Source organism: Setaria viridis, chromosome 2 (assembly GCF_005286985.2).
Source record: "Setaria viridis chromosome 2, Setaria_viridis_v4.0, whole genome shotgun sequence".
Taxonomy (NCBI): domain Eukaryota; kingdom Viridiplantae; phylum Streptophyta; class Magnoliopsida; order Poales; family Poaceae; genus Setaria; species Setaria viridis.
Window position 1 is genome coordinate 37,289,411 of NC_048264.2, and position 21,602 is coordinate 37,311,012.

General features: G+C 45.4%; 2 protein-coding genes and 1 pseudogene across 2 annotated transcripts; 2 read left to right on the plus strand and 1 right to left on the minus strand.

The window, feature by feature from the left end:
• The first annotated feature begins 4,537 nt into the window (after positions 1-4,537).
• On the plus strand, positions 4,538-7,056 carry LOC140221934 (uncharacterized; annotated as a pseudogene).
• A 1,528-nt stretch (positions 7,057-8,584) lies between these two features.
• Positions 8,585-12,829, plus strand: LOC117842913 (protein ALTERED PHOSPHATE STARVATION RESPONSE 1). Its single transcript, XM_034723435.2, has 4 exons — positions 8,585-9,755; positions 9,866-10,083; positions 10,816-11,039; positions 11,772-12,829. The coding sequence occupies exons 1-4, from the start codon at positions 8,990-8,992 to the stop codon at positions 12,544-12,546; spliced, it is 1,983 nt and encodes a 660-aa protein (XP_034579326.1). The 5' UTR covers positions 8,585-8,989; the 3' UTR covers positions 12,547-12,829.
• Positions 12,830-13,046: 217 nt separating this feature from the next.
• On the minus strand, positions 13,047-19,230 carry LOC117842914 (synaptotagmin-1). Its single transcript, XM_034723436.2, has 13 exons — positions 18,927-19,230; positions 17,397-17,526; positions 16,634-16,732; positions 16,495-16,545; positions 16,288-16,411; positions 15,620-15,738; positions 15,415-15,516; positions 15,267-15,341; positions 14,720-14,796; positions 14,377-14,623; positions 13,935-14,288; positions 13,714-13,845; positions 13,047-13,448 (listed from the first exon to the last, which is right to left on the minus strand). The coding sequence occupies exons 2-13, from the start codon at positions 17,505-17,507 to the stop codon at positions 13,320-13,322; spliced, it is 1,620 nt and encodes a 539-aa protein (XP_034579327.1). The 5' UTR covers positions 17,508-17,526; positions 18,927-19,230; the 3' UTR covers positions 13,047-13,319.
• Positions 19,231-21,602: the final 2,372 nt, after the last annotated feature.

Below are 21,602 nucleotides of genomic sequence, written 5' to 3' on the forward strand. Positions count from 1 at the left end.
TCCTAACTTCATCGAAGAGAATGCGAAGGGAAGGAGCATCCTGATTTTCCTCACGAGAATTCTTCTAGCATCAGGCTTCTAGGCAGGTGCTACTCCTATCAAAGACTACAACTTCCAGCCTACGAGTGCTATTTTTTGGGCGATGGTTCTTGTAATGAACGGTGGTCTATTTATAGCAGGATGGCTACTATACCGCCAAGGTGCTACAGTGGACTCGTGAATGGACTTGTGAGGGTTCACGATAAGACTCTCCCGTACTGATATGGCTCCACAGTGTTCACGTGATGCTTGGCCTGACTTCCGTAAGGGTCGGCAGGAATCTTGCAGTCGCTCAAGCGGCCTAGTGTTTGTGGACAGGCATCTTTGTTGTGTCCCTATCATTGCACTAGTCCTTATCTTCAAATATTTGGGTGTGTACTTTTGGTCGGCAGGCCTCCGTGGCTGCACCTATCCTTGTGCTCGGGCACTAGGATCCACTTCAAGAATTACCTTTTTTTCTCTTTGAAAATTGGACCGATTATACTAATTGCTTCAATGCTCGAGGGCTACTCCTACGGACCGATTATACTAATTGCTTCAATGCTCAGGGGCTACTCCTACGGAGTGCGTCTTGCAACGTCCTCCGTAACCTTTGTTTCGACCTACTGGATGCCAACATCCATCAACTTGGTACTCGACTTTGCTCTGTGCGTTGGGTCTGCATTCGCTCGGATTTTTTTCTTTTTTAACACTGCACAGCCTCTCCATCACCGTGACGCCATCGCAGCTTCAACCAACTTTATTTTCAAGTTTCATTGTGATGACCTCAAGTTCTTGTTCACTTACACATTGCTCGGAGGTTTGAGGGATATAGGTACCCCATGGGTTCCTACCGACCAGGATACTGGCCGAACTTGATAAGTAGGCCCGCTCGACCAGAGCGTGTGGGCCCAGGACATGAAGATACTTGGAGTACATGTCAAGGCAACAAGACAGTTCAAATCTGCCCGGATATCATTGAACGCGTATTGTAGTCCGACTCAGATTAGATTCAAACTAACTTGTAACCCTAGGTCGCCAGCCTATATAAGGTGGCCAAGGGCACCCCGAGGGGATCCCATCATCTAAACCATTGAGCAATACAATCCACCTAAATACAGGACATATGGTATTACTCACTGGAGATCCGAACCTGTCTAAACACTTGTGACCCCTTCGTGTTCTTGCGATTACGTTCGAGTTCTTGGTTTCGCAATCGCCCTCACCTATAGATCAACCACTTGAGTAACCTCCTCGTGGATTGCCGGGCTTATAAATCCAACGTTACCTTAGATCACGTCTCTGTTAGGTTGATTAATTACCTAATTGTTGTTAGTCTATCAATCAGTTAGCGCTAATTGTTCACACTTAGGATGTGTCTATGACTAATTGTTGTTAATTAGCATGCTTAAAACACACTGGATGGCTAGCGTTTTGGTTCAGAGATGAGGAAGGAGGAGAATTGCAAATCGATTTTAGCGAAATCCTAACAAAATCCAAATCCCTTGAAATGCCCAAATTTGAGAAATCCCAACCAATTTGATGGCTCATGGCAGCGGGAGTACCTAATGCATCAAGTGCTCAAGAGCACCATCTGCACTAAGCAGATCTACCACCCGCAGCACCGCATTAGGTGCCGTTGTGCCTTGGGTGCGCCGTTCTTGACAAAAGGGTCGTCGCTGCCATTACCATCCTCTGGAGAGTCGGAGTCGTCATGCTGAGCGTGGGTCTCGCCATCGCCACAGCTCCCTTCGAGCCTCATCTCTTGCGCGTCGAGCACGTGAGACCAAATCGACGAAGCGCTGCGCAACGTGAGCCACTGCACGCACGCACCAGCGAGGAAGTTCGATGTGGCGCTGCTTTCCTGCATGTTCCGTCGCCCTCTTCTCTCTAGTTGCCCCAGCGCTGAAGCCGTCCCCTAGAGCCGCACCTTGCTCCACACGCGCCACCTGCCATACCCGCAACTCGCTGGCCGCCGGAGTCAGCAGCTGGCCTCGCTTGCCGGCCGCTAGAGCCACAACTCGCCCCGCACGCATTGGCCGCAGGAGATGTGCTAGCCTCGCATGCAGATAAGGCACTCGGAGGAGCTATTGAGCTGAACGGAGGTCTGTGCGGACGAGCTGAACGGAGGGAGATGCAGATAAGGCTAGCTTGGTGCTGTCCCATGTACTTTATTTTTTTTATCTTGTTTGGCCCACTTAAATCAAAACTGAAACCAAGGGTGTGTTTGGATGGAGGGACGGGACGGGATCATCCCACTTTTACATGTGTTTGGTTGGAGGTCAGGTGGGACGAGAACGACATCAAAGTAAAATATTCCTCGAAAAAGAGGGATGGAACGGTCCCTCCAAATCGTTCGGACCGATCCGTCCCCCGCGGACGCCGTTTCTCTCAGTCCCCCTCAAGCGCTCCTCCCGCACACGCTCGTCTCACCGCTGCCCCTCTACCGCGGGTCTCTGCCGCCCCTCACCGGCGTCGGCGAGCGGGGCAGGGCGAGGCGGCCGGCCGGGGTTGCCGAGGCGGGCGGCGTGGGGAAATCCAGCCATGGTGGCTAGGGAAGCAGGGGGCACGCCAGGCGGCAGCAGTGCGGCGCGGGCTAGGAGCACGGCAGCAGGCGCGCGGGGCGACGGGCGGCGGCGCAGGGGCAGCAAGCAGCGGCGCAGGGGCGACGTTCGGCCTAGGCAAGAGCGCTAGGTGGCGGTGGTGGGGCGGCTTGGCGTGCAGGGGGTCGGCTGCAGCGGGCAGCGGGCATGGCGCGGCTTGGGGCCAGGAGGCGTTGGTCGGGGGCACAGCCAGACGAGGTCGAGTAGGAGCTCGGGAGGAGGCCGATCATGGTCGAATATAAAAAGGAGAGAGAAAAAAGAGGGATCATCTGAGGCTGACAGTGGGCCCCGCGGCTAACGGAATACAAACACCGTTTATTTCATCTATCCTCGTCCCTCCAACCAAACAACAAAATTGGGACGCCCCCATCCCTCCAACCAAACACCAAGTGGGATCATCTCATCCTAAAAAAGGGGGATAATCCTGTCCCGTCCCACTTGTCCCTCCATCCAAACACACAGCAAGTATAAACACAAGTATTTCTTTGGCTATGTCATTGAAAATATTATTTACTACTCCCTCCGTTCCAAATCGTAAGTTGTTTTGGCTTTTCTAAGTTCACAGATATTATTATACACCTAAATATGTTTAGATGCATAATAATATCTATGAACCTTAAAAACCAAAACGATCTACAATTTAGAACGTAGGGGAACTAGGATATGGTAAATTTTACCTTTTTAAAAAAAAACTAATTTACCACTTTTTTTCTAATCAAGATTTCATGTTTTGGATCTGCATAGGTTAATTTCTGATAACCATGTGTGGTTACTTCCCCCTTGGGTACCAGTCTGCCTTCACCTCCCGTGGCCCCGCACCCCCACCAGCCGTGCGCATCCACCCATCAGCCGCGCGCCACCACCCGCGGACCCACGCCCCCGCCGACCCCGCGCGCCAGGTCGCCCTCACCCCTGGCCCCCGTGGCCCCACCGGCCGCGTGCCCATGCCCTCACGCCGCCACGCGGGCCACGCGGTCACACCCCCGCCGGCCCCGCGTGGTCACACCCCCATCGGCTGCCGGCTAAGTGGCAGCAGCAGGTAAGTGAGAAACAACCTCATAGAGTTTTGGCTCTATTTGTGATTCAAAGATCAGATGCCATTTCTTTTTGAAATTTCTCCATGATTGCTACTTTTTACATTGCAAAATAATGAATATTTCATTTCGTTGAGTAGGACCGTCATTGAGTATTTGAATCTTAGTTTGCAATTGCAACATTTCGTACCTTAGAATGGAGAGGTACTATGCTAAAAAAGATGCGTCAAAGAGTAGTGCCGAAACTATAGAGAGTCAGGTTGAGCAAAAAAGATCACGGATTGAACTTGGTATGAGAGATATAGTTGCTGATCCAGGAGACAGGAAGCCAATTGATGATTTTCATCATGACATTAGGGATGAGGCTAGGAGAGCATATCTACAAGTAGGTCCATATAGGCCAGCTGGTCATAAGTTTCCAAAAATGAAAAAAGATGGTAAAGGCCAATCAAGAGGATTTATTGGATCATGGTTTGATCAATTTGATTAGTTAGAGTATAGTGTAGCCAAGGATGCAGCTTATTGCTTTATTTACTATCTCTTTAAGCCACAACAAACTGGGTTTCATTGTAATGATACATTCACCAAAGTTGGGTTTAGAAATTGGAAGAATGCAAAGGATTCTTTCAAGGAGCATGCTCAATCAATTGATGGCTTCCATAGTAATGCAAGAAAGCATGCACTTGATTTCAAAAATCAGAGGCCAAGTGTTCAACATGTGTGGACTGTTACAAGTGCAACAGAAGAGGAGGCATATAAAGCTCGTTTAACTATCATGTTAGGCATTGCTAGATTTCTTCTTTTGCAAGCTCTAGCCTTTCGTGGACATGATGAGTCTAAAATATCAAGAAATAAGGGGAATTTTAAGGAGATGCTTGAATGGTACAAAAAGAAGGATCGTAAGGCTACACTTGTGATCGGTGAAAATGCACCAGGGAATAATCACATGAGTAGTCCAATGGTTCAGAAAGATTTGTCTAGGGCTTATGCAGAGAAGACAAATGAGTTAATTAAAAGTGAAATAGGAGATTGTTGGTTTGCGGTGCTTGTTGATGAGGCTCGTGATGCATCTATTAAGGAACAAATGGCTATGGTTGTGAGGTATATATCTCCTCTCCATTTGGTTATTTCGTTGGTTTTGTTTTGTTGCTTTCAAGTAACACTATTTTCTCTTTTCTCTTGTAGGTTTGTCAATAATAAAGGAGGTGTGATTGAGAGGTTTCTTAACATTGAACATGTTTCTGACACCACATCACCTTCACTAAAAGAAGCATTGGATACTATGCTTAGAAGATATGGTCTATCTATTTCCAAGATTAGAGGGCAAGGATATGATGGAGCTTCAAATATGAGATGACAGTTTCATAGGTTACAAAGACTGGTATTGAATGAAAACTCATATGCCTTTTACATCCACTGTTTTGCTCATCAATTGCAGCTTGTGATAGTTTCTGTAGCCAAGTGTTGTGGTTTAACTTTTAATTTTTTCAATTATGTCACTTCAATTATCAATGTTGTTAGTGCTTCTTGCAATAGGAAAGATCAACTCCTTCAAAGTCACCATGATAAACTTTTTGAGCAGTTAGATAGTGGTGCTATTTTTTCTGGGAGAGGGAAAAATCAAGAAACTAGTCTTGCTAGGCCTGGTGATACACGATGGGGTACACATCACAAAACATTGGCACCTCTTATGATCATGTGGTCCTCTGTACTGGAGGTGTTAGAGAATATTATTGAAGATGGAACTGATGGGAAAAAGAAAACTACGGCCTCTGGATTGATTCAAAGAATAGAGTCATTTGAATTTGTGTTCATATTACATCTTATGATTAGAGTATTGGGGATGACTCAAGACCTGTCACAATGTTTGCAAAAAAAATCAAAACATTGTTCGTGCAATAGGATTAATTGGCTCTGTGATGATAAATATGAATGAAATGAGGAAAAATGATTGGGATGCTCTTTTTGAAGAGGTAAAGGGGTTTTTCCTCCTCAACAACATAGACATTCCTAATATGGAAGATATGATACCAGTTAGAGGTCGTTCGAGATGTTGTGGTGCTAAATTAGTGAGTTACTACCATCATTTTCATCATGGAATTTTCAATGTTGTGATTGATCAAGTTTATTGTGAGTTAAACAATCGATTTCCAGAAAGATTAACTCAACTCTTGAGATGTGTTGGTTGTCTTGATCCGAGAGATTCTTTTGCCAACTTTGAGGTAGAGAAGTTAGTTGAGCTTGCTAAGATTTATAAAGATGACTTCTCTGATTATGACTGCATAAAACTTGCGGGCGACCTTCCTATATTCATTGGTGAAGTCACAAATGATAATAATTTTAGCACTTGTACTGATCTTGGTAACCTTGCTGAGAAGATGGTTCAGACTGATAGACATACAACTTTTCCTTTGGTGTATCATCTTATTGAACTTGCATTGATTTTGCCAGTGCCAACAGCAACAGTTGAAAAATCCTTCTCTGCTATGAATATTTTCAAGACCGAACGAAGAAATAAAATGAATGATGATTGGATGAATAGTAGCATGATATGCTATATTGAGCGGGATTTGTTTGCATCGATTGAAGATGAAAAAATTCTAAAGCGCTTTCAAGGCTTAAGAAATCGTAAGATGAATTTGCCAATCGAGGGCTCAAGGTGCATGTCGTTTATTTGTATTAGTATATTTCAATACATAATGTTATCTTACTTTATAAAGGGCTGAGATTTTTAAATTTTTTATGTTGAATTGAGGATGTCAGCACAAGTGGTGTTAAATCATGAAGACATGTATAGTTTTTTTTTATCATGGAAGACTCTTGATTTGGTACTTTTCTATCTTCAATCTTCAATGTTCTACGTATTGTTTGAGTCTATTGGTTGAACACTTGGAATCTAGGAAATTATATAATTATTTGTATTCTTTGAAAAATATGTTATATCTTAATAGTGTATGGCTAGTAAGATTTTAAACTTTATATTTGTTAGCCCGGGGCGGAGCTCGTTTCTGGATCTGCCACTGACCCAATTTATCAGTCTTTCTTAGGTAAGTAAGCATTTCCAAGCAGTGGGTATATGATGTTTATACCCTCAGCATAAAAAAAGAAATATTTTCAATTTACATATGAAACTGAACATTTGTGTGATTAGTTTTCTATTTGCTACTCGGTCTTTAAATTTGAGATGAATGCACGAGAACTATTTTTTGACAAATAGTGCATGACATTCCAAGAGTTGTCATAAAAACCATATCTAAAAATAATACATAGATGGAATACCATGAGCTTGGCTGTCAGTTATCTTCTGAAACACTCAGTGATTGGCCCTTACCTTTTGACTTTGCAACATTGTTTGACACTTTGATGGATGTCATGCACTGATTATGGTTTCTAGGTTCTAGCTGTAACATTTAATATAATTGATTATTATTATTTTTTTTGGCAAAGTGAACCAGATGAAGGCAAGTAGGTGATTTGGTCACATGCCTTTTGGATTGTGATTTTCGTTCTCTTAATTGGAATTGTCTCTTAGGGGCTGTTTGGATACGAGGTGCTAAACTTTAACAGTGTCACGTCGGATGTTCGGATGCTAATTAGGAGGACTAAACATGAGCTAATTATAAAACTAATTGCAGAACCCTGTGCTAATTCGCTAGACGAATCTATTAAGCCTAATTAATCCATCATTAGCAAATGGTTACTGTAGCACCATATTGTCAAATCATGGACTAATTAGGTTTAGTAGATTCGTCTCGCGAATTATACTCCATCTGTGCAATTACTTTTTTAATTAGTCTATGTTTAATACTCCTAATTAGTATCCAAACATCCGATGTGACAGGTGTTAAACTTTAACAGGGCGTTCCCAAACACCCCCTTAATTTAAGTTCTAACATGTCAGTTCGATAGGACAGTGTGGGTACGTTAGTTACAACGTGTAGTTACAGCATGGGTAAAATAAGAGGAATTGTCAGTTCGATAGGAGAGTGTGAGTACGTTAGTTACGTGTAGTTCCAGTCTGAGTAAAATAAGAGGAATTACATTTTTTTTTCAATCCATGCCTGCGATCTTATGCACATTCGTGTGTGAGGCGAACTGGGCTCAAATATAAATAGCAATCTGCAATGGCGTACTCTTTTTATAATTCAGTTTTATAATTTAGTGGATAACTTCCTACGAGGTTCGATTTGTTTGCCTGTACATAGGATGAATACGAGATCTCACATATGATCTCACAAATGGTAGCAGAATTCAACATCCCCTTGGAGGGAAAAGCAGGAGAAAAGAAAGCCGGGACATCATGTATTCATGTCTTTACCATCCGGAGCCCAAGGCATTCACTATGACCGACGCCACACGGCCAAATCCCCTCGAATTCGAACAGAATCACCAGTCAGCAAGCCCGTCGTCCCCAGGTTCAAATCCCAACCGAAGGAAGCGGTCAGTCAATCATCAAATGCCGTTGCCACACCGGAGCGCGCGGCCTCTGAGCCCCGCACCCACCGCGAGCAACCTCCAATCGCGATCACCGATCAGGGCAAAGGCCATTGAATACCCCACTCGCTCGCTCGGTCTCCATCTGCTCCCCCCACCATCCTCCCTTCTGCTGCAAAAGACGCGTGCCGCGGCTCAAAACCAGAGCGAAACCGAGCCCCGAAAGGCCGAAACGCCTCCGCGGCCCACCAAAAAGCCCCCCCGCCCGCTCCACACCCCGGCCGGCTCCGCACCAAAACGCCCGAGCCGAAGCCGCCCGTCCGGCCACGGCCCTGCCGCACTCCCAAAACCCCCAAGCGGCGCGGCGCGACCGTTGGAGTGGTGGGATTTTCCCACGCTGCCCCCGGTCTGGCCGCCGGGCGCGGGTGTAAAGGCGGGGGTGGTTCGGGGATTTGGGTTCCCAAGAAAGACCAAGGTCGCGCACACTGCCCGAAACCTCACGCCCCGCTGTTTTCACTCGGGGCCCCTGGCTGCGTGCGCCGTTGCTGGTGCAGGGCTGCTGCGGCACACCGCACACCTGTTGTCACAGGCAACACGCGTACAAAGGATCTCCATCTCTATCTCCAAGCAGCAGCGGAAATGGCAAGACAGTAAAAGTGGGGGCGAGGGGAGTGTGAGAGCTGCGTGAGATGTGAAGAAGAGGAGGGCAGAGGAGAGAGGCAAGGGCACTGTTGGGACTTGGGTAGTGGGTGCTGGCGTGCTGCTCCTCCAGCAGCCTCCTCGCGCTGGCCGGGCGCACAACGGTTACTAGTTGGGAGAGTGAGGGAGCGGAGGAGGAAGAGTTGGTGAGGCGAGAGGAGTGGTGTGTGATCAGCAAGCGGGCGCCGGAGCGGAGCGGGGATGGGCTGCTGCCAGTCGCGGCTGGAGCGGCTGGAAGCGGTGTCGCGGTGCAAGGCGCGACGCCGGTACACCAAGCAGCTGGTGCAGGCGCGCCGGGACATGGCGGCGGCGCACGCGCTCTACCTGCGCGCGCTGCGGGCCACGGGGGCCTCGCTGCTGCACTTCTCCAGCGCCGAGGCGGAGCACCCGCACCCGCACTCGTCCGCGGCGCACCACCACCACCACCACCACCAGCCGCCGCCGTCCCCGCCGCCACCCCCGACGCCGCCGCCGCCGCCACCGCCACCGCCGCCGCTCAGCCCGACCCCGACCGCCAGGTCCTGGACCACCAACTCCTCCTCGATCTCCGCGTCCGCGATCTTGCCCCCTCCGCCGCCGCCGCCAATGCCGTCCAGCTGGGACTTCTGGGACCCCTTCGCGCCCTCCTCCTCCCGCTCCGCCACCGAGGACGCCGACTGGGACGACGCCGCCACCACCGTCACCGACGCTCCCATCGCGCCCGCGCCGCCAATCGTCACGGCCGCCGCCGCGGTGGCCGCGCCCCCGTCCATCGTCACGGCAACCACCACCTCCACCACCCCTAGCGAGCTCACCGTCGTCGCCGTGCCACGCGTCGGCGCCGGGAACAAGGACCTCTCCGAGATCGCCACCGAGCTCGACGAGTACTTCCTCAAGGCAGCCGAAGCCGGCGCCCGTGTCGCTGCACTGCTCGAGGCCCCCATCTGCGAGCCCCCCGAGCCCACCGCCAACAACAGCAGCCTCCCAGGCAAGCCATTTCTTTACCTCTACAAATCAGTTAACTAATCAATTGGTTGTTTGTTCTTGGCCACATTTCGCTTACTGCTGGCGAATCCTTTTTGTTAACTTCTGCTGCAGGGAAGGTACTGAGTTACAGCAAGAGCTTGAAGCCCATGGGATGGACCTGGGGTGGTGGAGGAGGAGGGTATGGGAAAGGTAGCAATGGGTTCACAAGGTTTGGGAGAGGAGACGGAGGGATGAGCATGGGCAGTGGCGGAGGCGGTGGAATGCTCAGCCATTCATCCACCGTGGAGAAGCTCTACGCATGGGAGAAGAAGCTGTTTCTTGAGGTCAAGGTGAGAGTAGTGCTTTCTTTGCTTTAACTTTAGCAGTGGCAGTGGATTTAACTTTGCTTTCTCATTTAGTATTAGCTTGAACATACGGAATGATCCAAACATACTGCCTGATTCTTCAGATCTCGAGTGTGACTGTGTGAGGGAGTGGCGTGGTACTTTTGAGGGTCCTTTTGTTTTGTTGCTCGTGGTTTGATCTGTTGTCCTGTGACCTGTGCTGAGGGATGAAAATAACAAGGATTCAATGGGGTGGCAATTGGCTTTGTCTGAAGAAAGGTAGTGGACACAAGGACGTGTAGTGGGTAATGCACATGGATGCTGCTTGCATTGTTTTTAGTTTATTTCTCCCCTCTGTCAGGAGCTTCTGTAAAGATTCTCAGCACGCTTTTGGATTCTTCGAAGTAGAAAGATCAGTAGATCACCTTCATGGTTCTTTACTTTATCTTTGCTGTACAAACATGCTAGTCTAAGTCTCAATGGGGCTGTGAAGATTTGATTTCATGTTCAACTGTAATTTGATGATAACCATTGCTATCCATAATCCTTGATCTGCTGAGTTCTGAATTCTGATTTTCTTATTTTGTTGTCATTGTAGAAATGGAATATTTATACTCCTTTGATCACATATTCACATCTGTTAAGCAATCATGTTATTGTAGCTTTATCTGCAGCTTTAAATATGGCATCTTTGTGCTCCTTTTGATAGGATTATGACTTTTCTTTAACTGCAAACAGAGCTACGAGGGGTATAAGCAAGAGCATGACAAGAAGGTCAGTCTGTTGAGGAAGCAGGAGGTCAAGGGCGTGGATTACTTGAAGATGGAAAAGAACAAGATGGAGATTGAGAGCCTCGAGTCCAAAATGCTGGTTGCTAACCAGTCCATCGAAACCACCACTTCTGAGATAATTAGGCTCAGAGAATCAGAGCTATTTCCCCAGCTTCTTGAGCTGGTTGCTGGGTTAGTACAAATGCTCCCTTCGTCATTCTTCCCATATGCATCTAGTGGTTGTAATATTCTAATGTAGGATGCTTCACATGTTAGCTACTTCCACTTGTTCCTGTCGTTTTGCATTGCATATGAGATGAGTAAGGATGGGCGTATGGGCCACTGTACTGCTTCTACCCATGCTCAAGTGTATGCTAGCTATGGAAAACAGTAATGATGTTTGTTCTTTACTCTTTGGGTTCTCACAGCCACTGCCTCACACCATGTTGCTATTTTTCTCTTACTTTTGTAGAAGTAACTTTGTCAATGTACAAGGCACTTTTTACTGAAGTGAGCTAACATTTAAAGTAGTGTGAGTTTGGAAGAAGCTAGTAGTGCAGAGCTAGTGGGATCTTAGAGTTTTGACTGTTCTGAGTTTCTGACTGAATCTTCTGATCATTGATATGGTCAGACTAGACCTGCCTGGGAGATCTTTGGCATCATTGCCTGACCAACTTGGGGCATTGGTGTAGAACCATCAATTGCTAGTTGCGCTTGTTTGTCTTTTGGTTTATCAATGCTGATTGTTTCAAACTAGTTGTGGCCTGAGATAGTTTCAGGCAGTAGCTCTCCTTTCTAAAGAAATTTGTGCTTTCGTCATTCTCATGCGCACTTATTTTTGTAAAGCAGTGTTATTTCTGGTAGCACACATTCTTTATTCAGAATTTAGTGTTTTTACCATTCTTATGTGTGCTTCTCTTTCAGCTTGATGAGCATGTGGAGGGGCATGTACGAGTGTCATCAAGTTCAGACCCACATCGTGCAACAGCTTGAGTATCTGAAAGCTCGGAATACGAACCCAACTTCCAATGTCCACCGACAAGCAGCTCTTCAGCTTGAGATAGAGGTTGACAGATGGTATTCGGCCTTCTGTAGCCTCGTGACGTCCCAGAGGGATTATGTGTACTCACTGACTGGCTGGCTTCGCCTATCGCTATTCTGCCATCACGACCCGCTGACCAAAGCCCAGAACTCTGATATTTACAGTTTGTGTGAGGAATGGCAGCTAGCCATCGATAGAATCCCAGATAAGGTGGCCTCAGAAGGGATCAAGACTCTCCTAACGGTAATCCATGCTGTTGTGATTCAACAAGCTGAGGAACAGAAGCTGAAGAAAAAGTCAGAGTCTGCATTCAAAGAATTCGAGAAGAAGGCAGAGGAGCTGAGATCCTTAGAGTCAAAATACGGGCCATATATTGGTGCTGAAGGTTACAGAGAAATGTCGCGAAAATCACCAGTAGCTGACAAGCGGGCAAAGGTGGAGGCCCTGAGGAGCCGCGCTGATGAGGAGAAGAGCAAGTATGAGAAGAGCATTGGGGTCACAAGAGCAATGACCTTGAATAACCTGCAGACTGGTTTGCCTAACGTTTTCCAGGCGATGACAGGCTTCGCCAGTGTCTGCATGGAGGCGTTCCAGATGGTGTACAACTTCAAGAGAAGCTCAGACCGGATCCTCGACGCAAAGAGGCTGCTGACCTGAAGCAACGTTGCCTCACTGTATAAAATGTATACAGTTCTAGACTTCTAGTAACAATAGTAGGGTGGAAGAGAGTTTACCTTGCAACCTCTGTGTGGCTGTTATCAGGTTCTAATGGCACACTATGGTTAGGAGCAACTATGCCTTCGAGTTCATTTACTTGTGAATGAACTCGAGGCCTTGTTCTTTCCTTTTTGGTAGCGATAAATCCTTGCTCTGATGTAGGAATCGAATTCTGGCAGGTTCAAAAGGCTCTGGTTTTTGAATCAGAACGTGTTACCTATTATGTGAAACTTGGATGGCGACTGCCGACCGATAACAGCCGCGTCTCTGCAATTCAGAAATGGGCCGCCCCTGTCGCGATTGTAGTTCTCCAGTGCAAATTTGTACGATCAGCACTAGGATTAAACATTTCTATAGACATTTCGCACACAACATAGCATCGAAACATACCATCAAAACATATTTCCGAAGCATGCTTGGAGCATTTTGTACACTCAATATGCAAGAACGCTGAGGATACTTGTATAGCTGTATGATCTGACATTAGTCACAGAATAAGTTCCGAGTTCTGTTTCCAAGGTTAGTGACACGAATACATGGTACGTCTCCTGAAATTTGAGCAATTAAGGGGGAAAAAATCTCAACGACAGATGTCTAGAAATGAAGGAAATATCTACACGAGCTCAATTACAGATTTCCATAAACTGAGTATAGGAGGAACATTCATGTCTCATTCATGTACTACTTTCGGCACTCTTTTTTCTTTCTGCTGTCTAGGAAGTTCTCCACTGCAACTCAATTTGTATCTGACCATTTTTCGAGTCTATGAGATGGTACTTCTCATTAATCCGCTTGTTGCTGATCACGTCTGCAAGGCTGATATCAATGTATCCCAAAGTTTCCTGAATCAAGAAAATACAGGCATTAGGATATAAGACACTTGATGTTTGTCCCTTAAAATAACCCAACCGTTACGAATTTCACATACTACTGGACAGCAGAGGTCCCAAAAAGCAATGCAACAAGTAGTGACTTTGTACTCCCTCCTTTTTAAAATATACGACACCTAGTCCAAAATGTCATATTTAAAAGCAGAGGCAGTGGCTAACAGTGACCATGTACAGTCATAATGCTTACTATCACCATTCCCAAATCAAGAGGATGTACCTTGCCATGTATCAGCCCTTTCTTTGGGGCTTTACTTAGGACTTCAACATGTAGTTTATCATTCACAGGAGGCTCCTCACACACAAACTCAAATTCATCCTCCCATCGTGGATCCCTATTCTTCTTGATGACCTAGTACAGGGGGTGTAAATAAAGAGATCAGTCAAGCATAGCCATTCCATGAAGTTATGTTGATGAGGCATAATTTGTATCCATAATACCTTTGTTTTCTTCTCATCGCCTTTGAAAATTATTTTTGCATATGGGTTTGTATGGTGCTTCCCCTCAAGATCTTGAGCTTCGTGAACAATAACATAAAGCAAGCCACCACCAGCTGGAGTACCATCTGGAGCTTTCTCTACCATATCAGTACCCTCTGTGCCTTCTTTCTCCATATCTTCTTCCTTGAAAGGCTTGTATGTAAGCTCTAGAGTAAGCTGACCACGAGACTTCTCATTTTGTACATCATTTGGATCCATGGTCTTAAGCAAGTCGAGGGTAGTAACTCTAGTCTCATCTGCTGGGAGGTCTTTTAATAGGACCCGGTTCATGCCCATCTTTTCATGTTTTCCAACCTATATATATCAAACAAAAACTAACTGCATATTCTTGGATAAAAATATGCCACCAGAAAAGCTACTGCAGATTCCAAAAGGAACATACCTGTTCCCAGTCAAAGACATTGACTTCAAGAGCCTGAGTTTCTGGATCTGTCACAACAAATTTGAAATCTTCATTCCAATCCGGATTGAGATTGCTGCGCTTTACAGTTGTTTTTTTGGATGGAAGCTTGTCATCTGACATCTTAAGTTTCACATATGGGTCTGATTTACCCAGCAGATCCTTCTTTCGCAGATTTTGGGCTCTTACAACCTTCACAAGTAGAATTCCAACAGGTTTTTTCGATGCTCTGGGAATGTGGAAACCATCAGTGATACTCATTTCTCATCAGGTCTATGATTCGATGTATGAAAAACCAAAATAGAAAAGGTAATAAAGAATTTACTTTGAGGGGTCCATTATAGGTACTTCTAATGTCTTCGGCCACAAATACATGCTCGCTACTTGCTTCTTGATGGTCTCCTGAAAACGATCAAAAATATAGCATAACAAAATGAGCTAACTGTACTGGAAGGAGTGAATTAGATACCACATGGAACATCCACTGTGAAGAGAAAGCTAGATACAAGTGATCAACCAAGCTAGATACTACAGAAGAATAACAACACTAACGTCTAAATCCAAGTGATCAACCATCAAATTACAGCAAGGTTGCCTTCAATACACAAATGCGTATGCAATCAATGCATCTGAGCACATGCAGGCCAATAAACGTGACAAGCCAAGAAGTTGAAAGACTGATGTGAATATTAGAAGCGATTTATTCAGCCATTCATGATTTCTTTTTGAAAATAGAACCATTCATGACAGTGCAACTTTAGCAACTACCAAGTTTAGAAAAAAATAAATGAAAATTCAGCATTTAGTTCAAAACAAAGTGACAAATGAGCAAACATTCACATGAGAATGTTCAGAACAGGAACCCGGAATACCTGAACAAATCTGTAAAGACCAGGAATAGCCATTACATCTGCTCCAAGAAGTTTTAGCCCAAAGTCAACATGTGGCTGCAAAACCAATCCCAGTTAACAAAGTGTGGTGCAGCAAAATAATTCAAACGCGAGTAATCAGTCGCCATACCTTCTCCATGAGAGAGACAAGGATTTTTGCAAAGCAAGGAAATGTAGGCACCAATGGCTTCAGAGTAATACGAGGTGAAGCAAAGACTTGTAGATCCACAATCTGAAATATCTCAGGGAAAAAACAGATTTCAGTTGGTTCGATTGAACGTGTCATGAAGTACATATAGAATCAAGAATCTAGCTCGTGACAGAATAATTTATACCTGGACAGTTGCTTTCAAACCATAAGCTTTTACAACAACGGTGACATTTGGATTTGCAGCCCATTTAAGAGATGGTTCCATTATCAGCTCTTGCTCCTCTGTGACGTATACTTTCATCCCTGGGAGGGAAAGGCATGGATTGTTTCAAGATACATCATTGCAGCACCAGTTGTAAGAGAATCAGCATCACATATAGTCATATATAATGTTAGCCAGTGTGTGAACAGAGGTTGCTCACATTATTACATGCTCTACATGGGAAAGTTGATGCAAAAACGTCACCAGTTCTACATAGCCAACTGGAAGACATGCCAACTTTGATGTATCACTAGTGAATGAAATGTCCAATTATAAACTCAATATATAACAGCTTATTTGGAACACAGATGTAACAATGTCTCCATATGACCACATCCCATATCATCAGGATACAAAATTTTGAGCCACAACAATTTTACAGTAAGGGTTAATTGGCTCCTCATGAACCTCCAAATGCTAACTCAAGATGCAGATTACAAAAACAGCACAAAGGGCACACAATTGTTTACAGTAAAGTCATGCACGTTATGTTGCATCTAACAAAAATTCCAGTTCAAAGTAAGGCTTCAAGCCATGTGAAATACATATGCATGCATGTAAGGAAAACATAAGAATGCAAGACCACTGACCTTGAAAAGTTGGCGGTAAGCTACCCAAAGTAAGAGTTTCAAACTCAACAGAGTCTATCTTATATTTTGCAGTATTCTCAGCAATAATCGGCTTTGCGATATCCTGTGCAGTTCTGCAGATAGCCTACAGGATAAAAAACACAAAGCATTCAACGTCAATCAGAGATAGTGATTTCATGCTGATAGCAGACGAGAAGATACGAGTACCTTGTTAAGATAGGGCCACATCAACTCCAAGAACCTGTTCAGCCAATCAATCTAGAGGCGAGGAAGAAAATGAGGCTCTAAATGTACAATTAGGATTAATATAGTTTCTTGCTAGCTTATTATTGAAGGAGAAGCATACTCTATCATAGTCAGGATTCTTGACCCACAAAGGAATTTCAGGAAGGATGCCCTCCAAAGATTTTGAATCATATTCCACAAGCGGACGAACTTTCACTTCCTGACAGGCAAGTAGGGAGAAAGAAAAGTATCCCCATGAACCCCATATTATTGAATTCAACCTCAAACATAGAAGATCCATCACAAGCATAAGCAAGAGAAAGACAAAACATATGGCTTCTTAGATTAAACCACTTGACTCATCCATGCCAGTATTACTCAAACCGGAATGCTGCAAATTTAATAGAACTACAAAATATTGCACAAAGGAGTAAAGGACAATATGAACTTGAAAATGTCTAGGTCTGCATCTCCTTCACAAAATGGCCCTTTGCGGGTGCATGCAACATTTGCCGGTGCTATTTCAGTACATAAGGCATGAAATGTACATTAAACATACAAATGTAGAGTTCGATGGAATACATGGCAACAAAAGATAATCAACAAACAATATAGTAATGCTCATGGCTTATGTCCACAATTCTAGTCAGAAGGAAATGAATAGCAATGGGATATGCAGAAAAGGCAAATGTGTTCAACATTGATCACAGAACTTTTTGTTTCGTCTTAATTGCAAGATCTCAAATTATCCCCACCTCATTTGGTTAAACTATTCCAGAAGCATTTTGGTGAAGCAGCTATCCACAATCTAACTATTCATTATACAGCAGCCAATAGAAATCATATGCAGCAAAAATGAACGAAGAACAAAAGAAAGTCTCCACCTTGACATCATTTGGCTGGACGTAGATGAAGAGAAAGTACCCAATAACAATACCAGCCGAGAATCCAAAGCCAAATCCAGAGAAACCAAGCACTGTGCTGACTACACCCATCTTGGATTCTGTCCAAAACCTTCAGGTAGACACCAGCTTTCAGCCAAAAGTTGCAAAACAAACATAGAAAGGATATGATCAATTGAAATTTGCACTCACGGAAAACAATTGCAAGGAAACAACTAGAGTGATCTGACTTCCTAACGATGCAAAGATCCTATTCAATTTGATGCATAAGACCGGATAAAACAACACCAAGATCATATATCCTTAGTCAAACATATTTATACGAATTCCCCCCAGAAGGAAAAAGCAATTTCCCACATTAGAAACTGGAGGGACCCATCAATTGGTTCCCACCAGCTATGAAAGTAATGCTTTAGACCACATCTCAAAAGAATAGCATCTAAAGTGTTTAAAATTTTAGTGAAAGCGACAGGGTGTCAATTGGTTTGATAACACGACTATTAGGACCTTGGGGGCAAGGAGAATACTTGTAACTTTCAAGCTGATCACGAAGGTATAGGGTTAATGCAGTGGCACCACATTACTGTACACTATTAACTATTAGCTGAAAAGACAAAAGGCGAATGCAACTAGTGGAGGAAAAGATCGTGAAGGGTGGCATTCTGACATCTTTAATGGTTGTTCTTGCTTGTGGGTCGCGTCGTCGGTGCTTTAATCTTTGCTTTTGAGGCAGGTTTCGGATTGGATCAAATAAAGAGTGGTGGTCTGGTGGACTAAAGGTATGAGAATGGGGGTGTAACAGTTCCGAGGAAAATTCAACATAATGTAAAGGGGTATATTTAGGCACAACCAAAATTTGAGTATGTTTCCGAAAACAAAATGCTACAACTAAAGGTATGAGAATGGGGGTGTAACAGACTAACACTTCTGAGTTGAAGGACCCAAAAGACGAATCAGGCTAAAACTTTTTAAGTGGGCGGATTCAAGAGCTACAGGTTGCATTCAGTCATTAAACAGAAAGTTCATAATGTTAAAGAAAACTCGCTGAAATGGACAACGAAACAGATGCAGCGCATAAATTTGAGCGTGCTAATTCTGGCTAAATATGGCTTGATCACTGCGTTGAAAATCAAGTATCCCAGTTACAACGCCTCTGAAAAAAATCTTAAAAAACGCCGAGAAGTGCACTAATAAATAGGCGAACCACGCGCTTGAGTTGTGTTATCCCATCGACGCATCAGAAATTTTTCCAAAAAACACACACAGAAATGCACTATCAAGCGAGGATCCACAAGCTTTTTCTGTCGGCGCTCCTGCGCCTTGTTCTCGCGAGAAAACCTACAGCAATTCACGGCGGGAGGAACGCCGAGAGCAAACCCCAAAACCTGAAAGCGTCGATCCTACGATCCAATCAAGGTCGGAAACTCCGAACAACGGAGAAACCTGGATGGCACGAACTCGTCGGGGGAACCGAATCCCAATCGAAGAGGGGAGTTAAGAGAAAATACGAACCACCGAGGAGTCTGGGCGGGGTGGCGCTACGCGATCGCAACGGTGGCTAATCCCTCGCTGATCCGGGGCGCGAGTCCATGGAACGCTCGTCGGACTCGGGGCTCCGGCCCGGGCGGCGGCGGCGGCGAATTTTTTTTCCCGAAGCTGGATTAGGCCGGCGGGGGCGGAGGAATCGAATGGTTTTGGTGTGGGGAGGAGGGGTCTCCGCGGCAGCCGCGATCCAAGGTGGGGTTAACAATGAATCCGGGGGGAGCAAGCGCCTAATTAAGGTCATTAAACAAGTGCGCAGCTGTGCATGCGCGAGACGGCGAGGGGAGAGATCTCTTCTCCACTGGCCCTGTGTGGTCAAGTGCTGGCATGCGGGCCAGGGTGCGTCCACTTGCTGGACGTGGCACCGGCAGGGTGCCGTTGCCGTCTGCCGTGTGCGTCATGGGTCACGGACCGACAGCGAGAGGATGAATGAGATCATGAATGTCTGTGAATTCGAATGGCAAGGCAATTGAAAACTTCGTACGAGTTTTGGTACCGTGGAAAATTCATCCGAACGTCACGAAAAATTGCCGCATAGGACCATCCAATTTTCGGCATGTGTGGTCGCAGGGCCGTCCCGGCGTACACCAGGGCCCTGTACAATGCTCTTAAGTGAGGCCTACTATACTAGTGAAATAAAACAATAAAATTATGGATATGGTTGTAATACATTATGATTCAATTCATACATCATTCTTTTGGTGTTCCTAGTTTGAAATGAAATATTCAATATAATGCTAGATTATTAATCAATCTTCTCCAACATATTATTCTCAACTCTCAAGTGCTATCATGGCTAAAGCATTAAGTCTTCCTTGTGTCATTGTAGAATGCAAGTAAGACTTTAGTACCTTTGGTTTAGATCGATTTGCAAAAGATTTCTTGGATAGTGAAATAATAACACTAAGGGCCTGTTTGGCAACCATGTGTTAAAGTTTAACACCTGTCACATCGGATGTTTGGATGCTAATTAGAAGTATTAAACATAGGCTAATTACAAAACTAATTGCACAAATGGAGTGTAATTCACGAGACGAATCTATTAAGCCTAATTATCCATGATTTGACAATGTGGTGCTACAGTAACCAATTCCTAATGATGGATTAGTTAGGCTTAATAGATTCGTCTCGCGAATTAGCACAGGGTTCTGCAATTAGTTTTATAATTAGCTCATGTTTAGTTCTCCTAATTAGCATCCGAACATTCAATGTGACACTGTTAAAGTTTAACACCTCGTATCCAAACACCCCCTAAGACCAATTGTTTTAAATGGGACAAAATTAAGGGTGAACCTATCAGCCAACAAACTGGCACTAGTTCATACAAAGGATTTACTAATATTTAGAATCAATCGATTCATCAGTTGAAGAAATACATTTGTTACTCCTCCTACTGCATGGCTCAAGCTGAACGCGTCCAACCATCAAAGGCTCAGGCGTCCTTGAAGGAACGGATTGGCTGGTACGTCCCTCATGACACACGTGCCGCCGCCCTACGGCCCGACAGTGATAGTCGAGCGATCAAGCGAGAGATGAAGAGATGAGGAGGCGTCGCGGCGGAAGGAAAAGAAACGATGCTTTGCTGTTCGTTCGGAAGTGCAACAGGTAACAGCTAACAGGAAAATAAATTTGGATCAGAGATTGATGGATTAGAATTTGGAGGCCCCTGAAAATTTGAGACCCTGTTCATCCGCACACGCTGCACGCCCATGGGGACGGGCCTGTGTGGTCGGGACTTGGGAACAAGCTGCTGCAACGGTTCACCTGAGGCCGCTGCGGGGTAACGACAGAGTTTTTTGGTTTCCCGTGGCTGCTCCAAACCAAACCTGGCCGGTTCTGTACTTCTGTGCATGGCTTGGCCGGCCGGGATTAGCTGCCGCGCGTCCATGAGATTCAACTGCCGGTCACAGCATGCACACAGCATGCTGGCAGCGCACGGCCACTCGCGTGTCACCACGGGAGGCAGGCCAGGGACCACGTGGACGCTTCAGAGTCTCCTCCTGAGGTTTCCCCAACGGAATTAACGCTCCCCTTGACTGGAGCCTGCTGCCGTGGTCTGCGTGATTTCATCGGATGCTTGGCGTGTGTCTGCGAGACGAAAACTGGGTTGGGTGGGTCTCGCTGTCTAATCTCCCTCTCCCTTGCTTGATTGCTTGAATCATGCAGGCAGTACGTTCAGGCCGTTTGTCCGGTGTCGGCAATGTTGGACGAGTCTTTTGAAAACGACGTCGGATTCGAACTGTCCGCGCGTCCGGACGATACAAATTCAGGCCGAGCATCTCTGCAAGAATCAGTGGCGCACTGGCGCGTGCACGTTCACTGTATCGGTCTACTATGTACTTCCTGTCCACTTGTCCAGCAACTGAAGCTAAACTGCTGATATGTACGTGGCACGCTTGCTTTGGCTAACTGGAGTCTGTACGAGAGAAAATGATTAGGCGTCAAGTATCGTTAGTCCTATACGGGTTTGCTAACTGCTGATATCTACAAACAACAAAAGAGCACGGACTGAACATTAGCAGGCTCATATTAAAAAACTGAATCCTATTGTGAAGTAGTAGTTGTGATTTGTGAATGTTGTATTCGCGTCGTATCCATGTCACCCTCACAAAAGTCACAAGCGGTGCGGAAATGAGATCGCCAAGT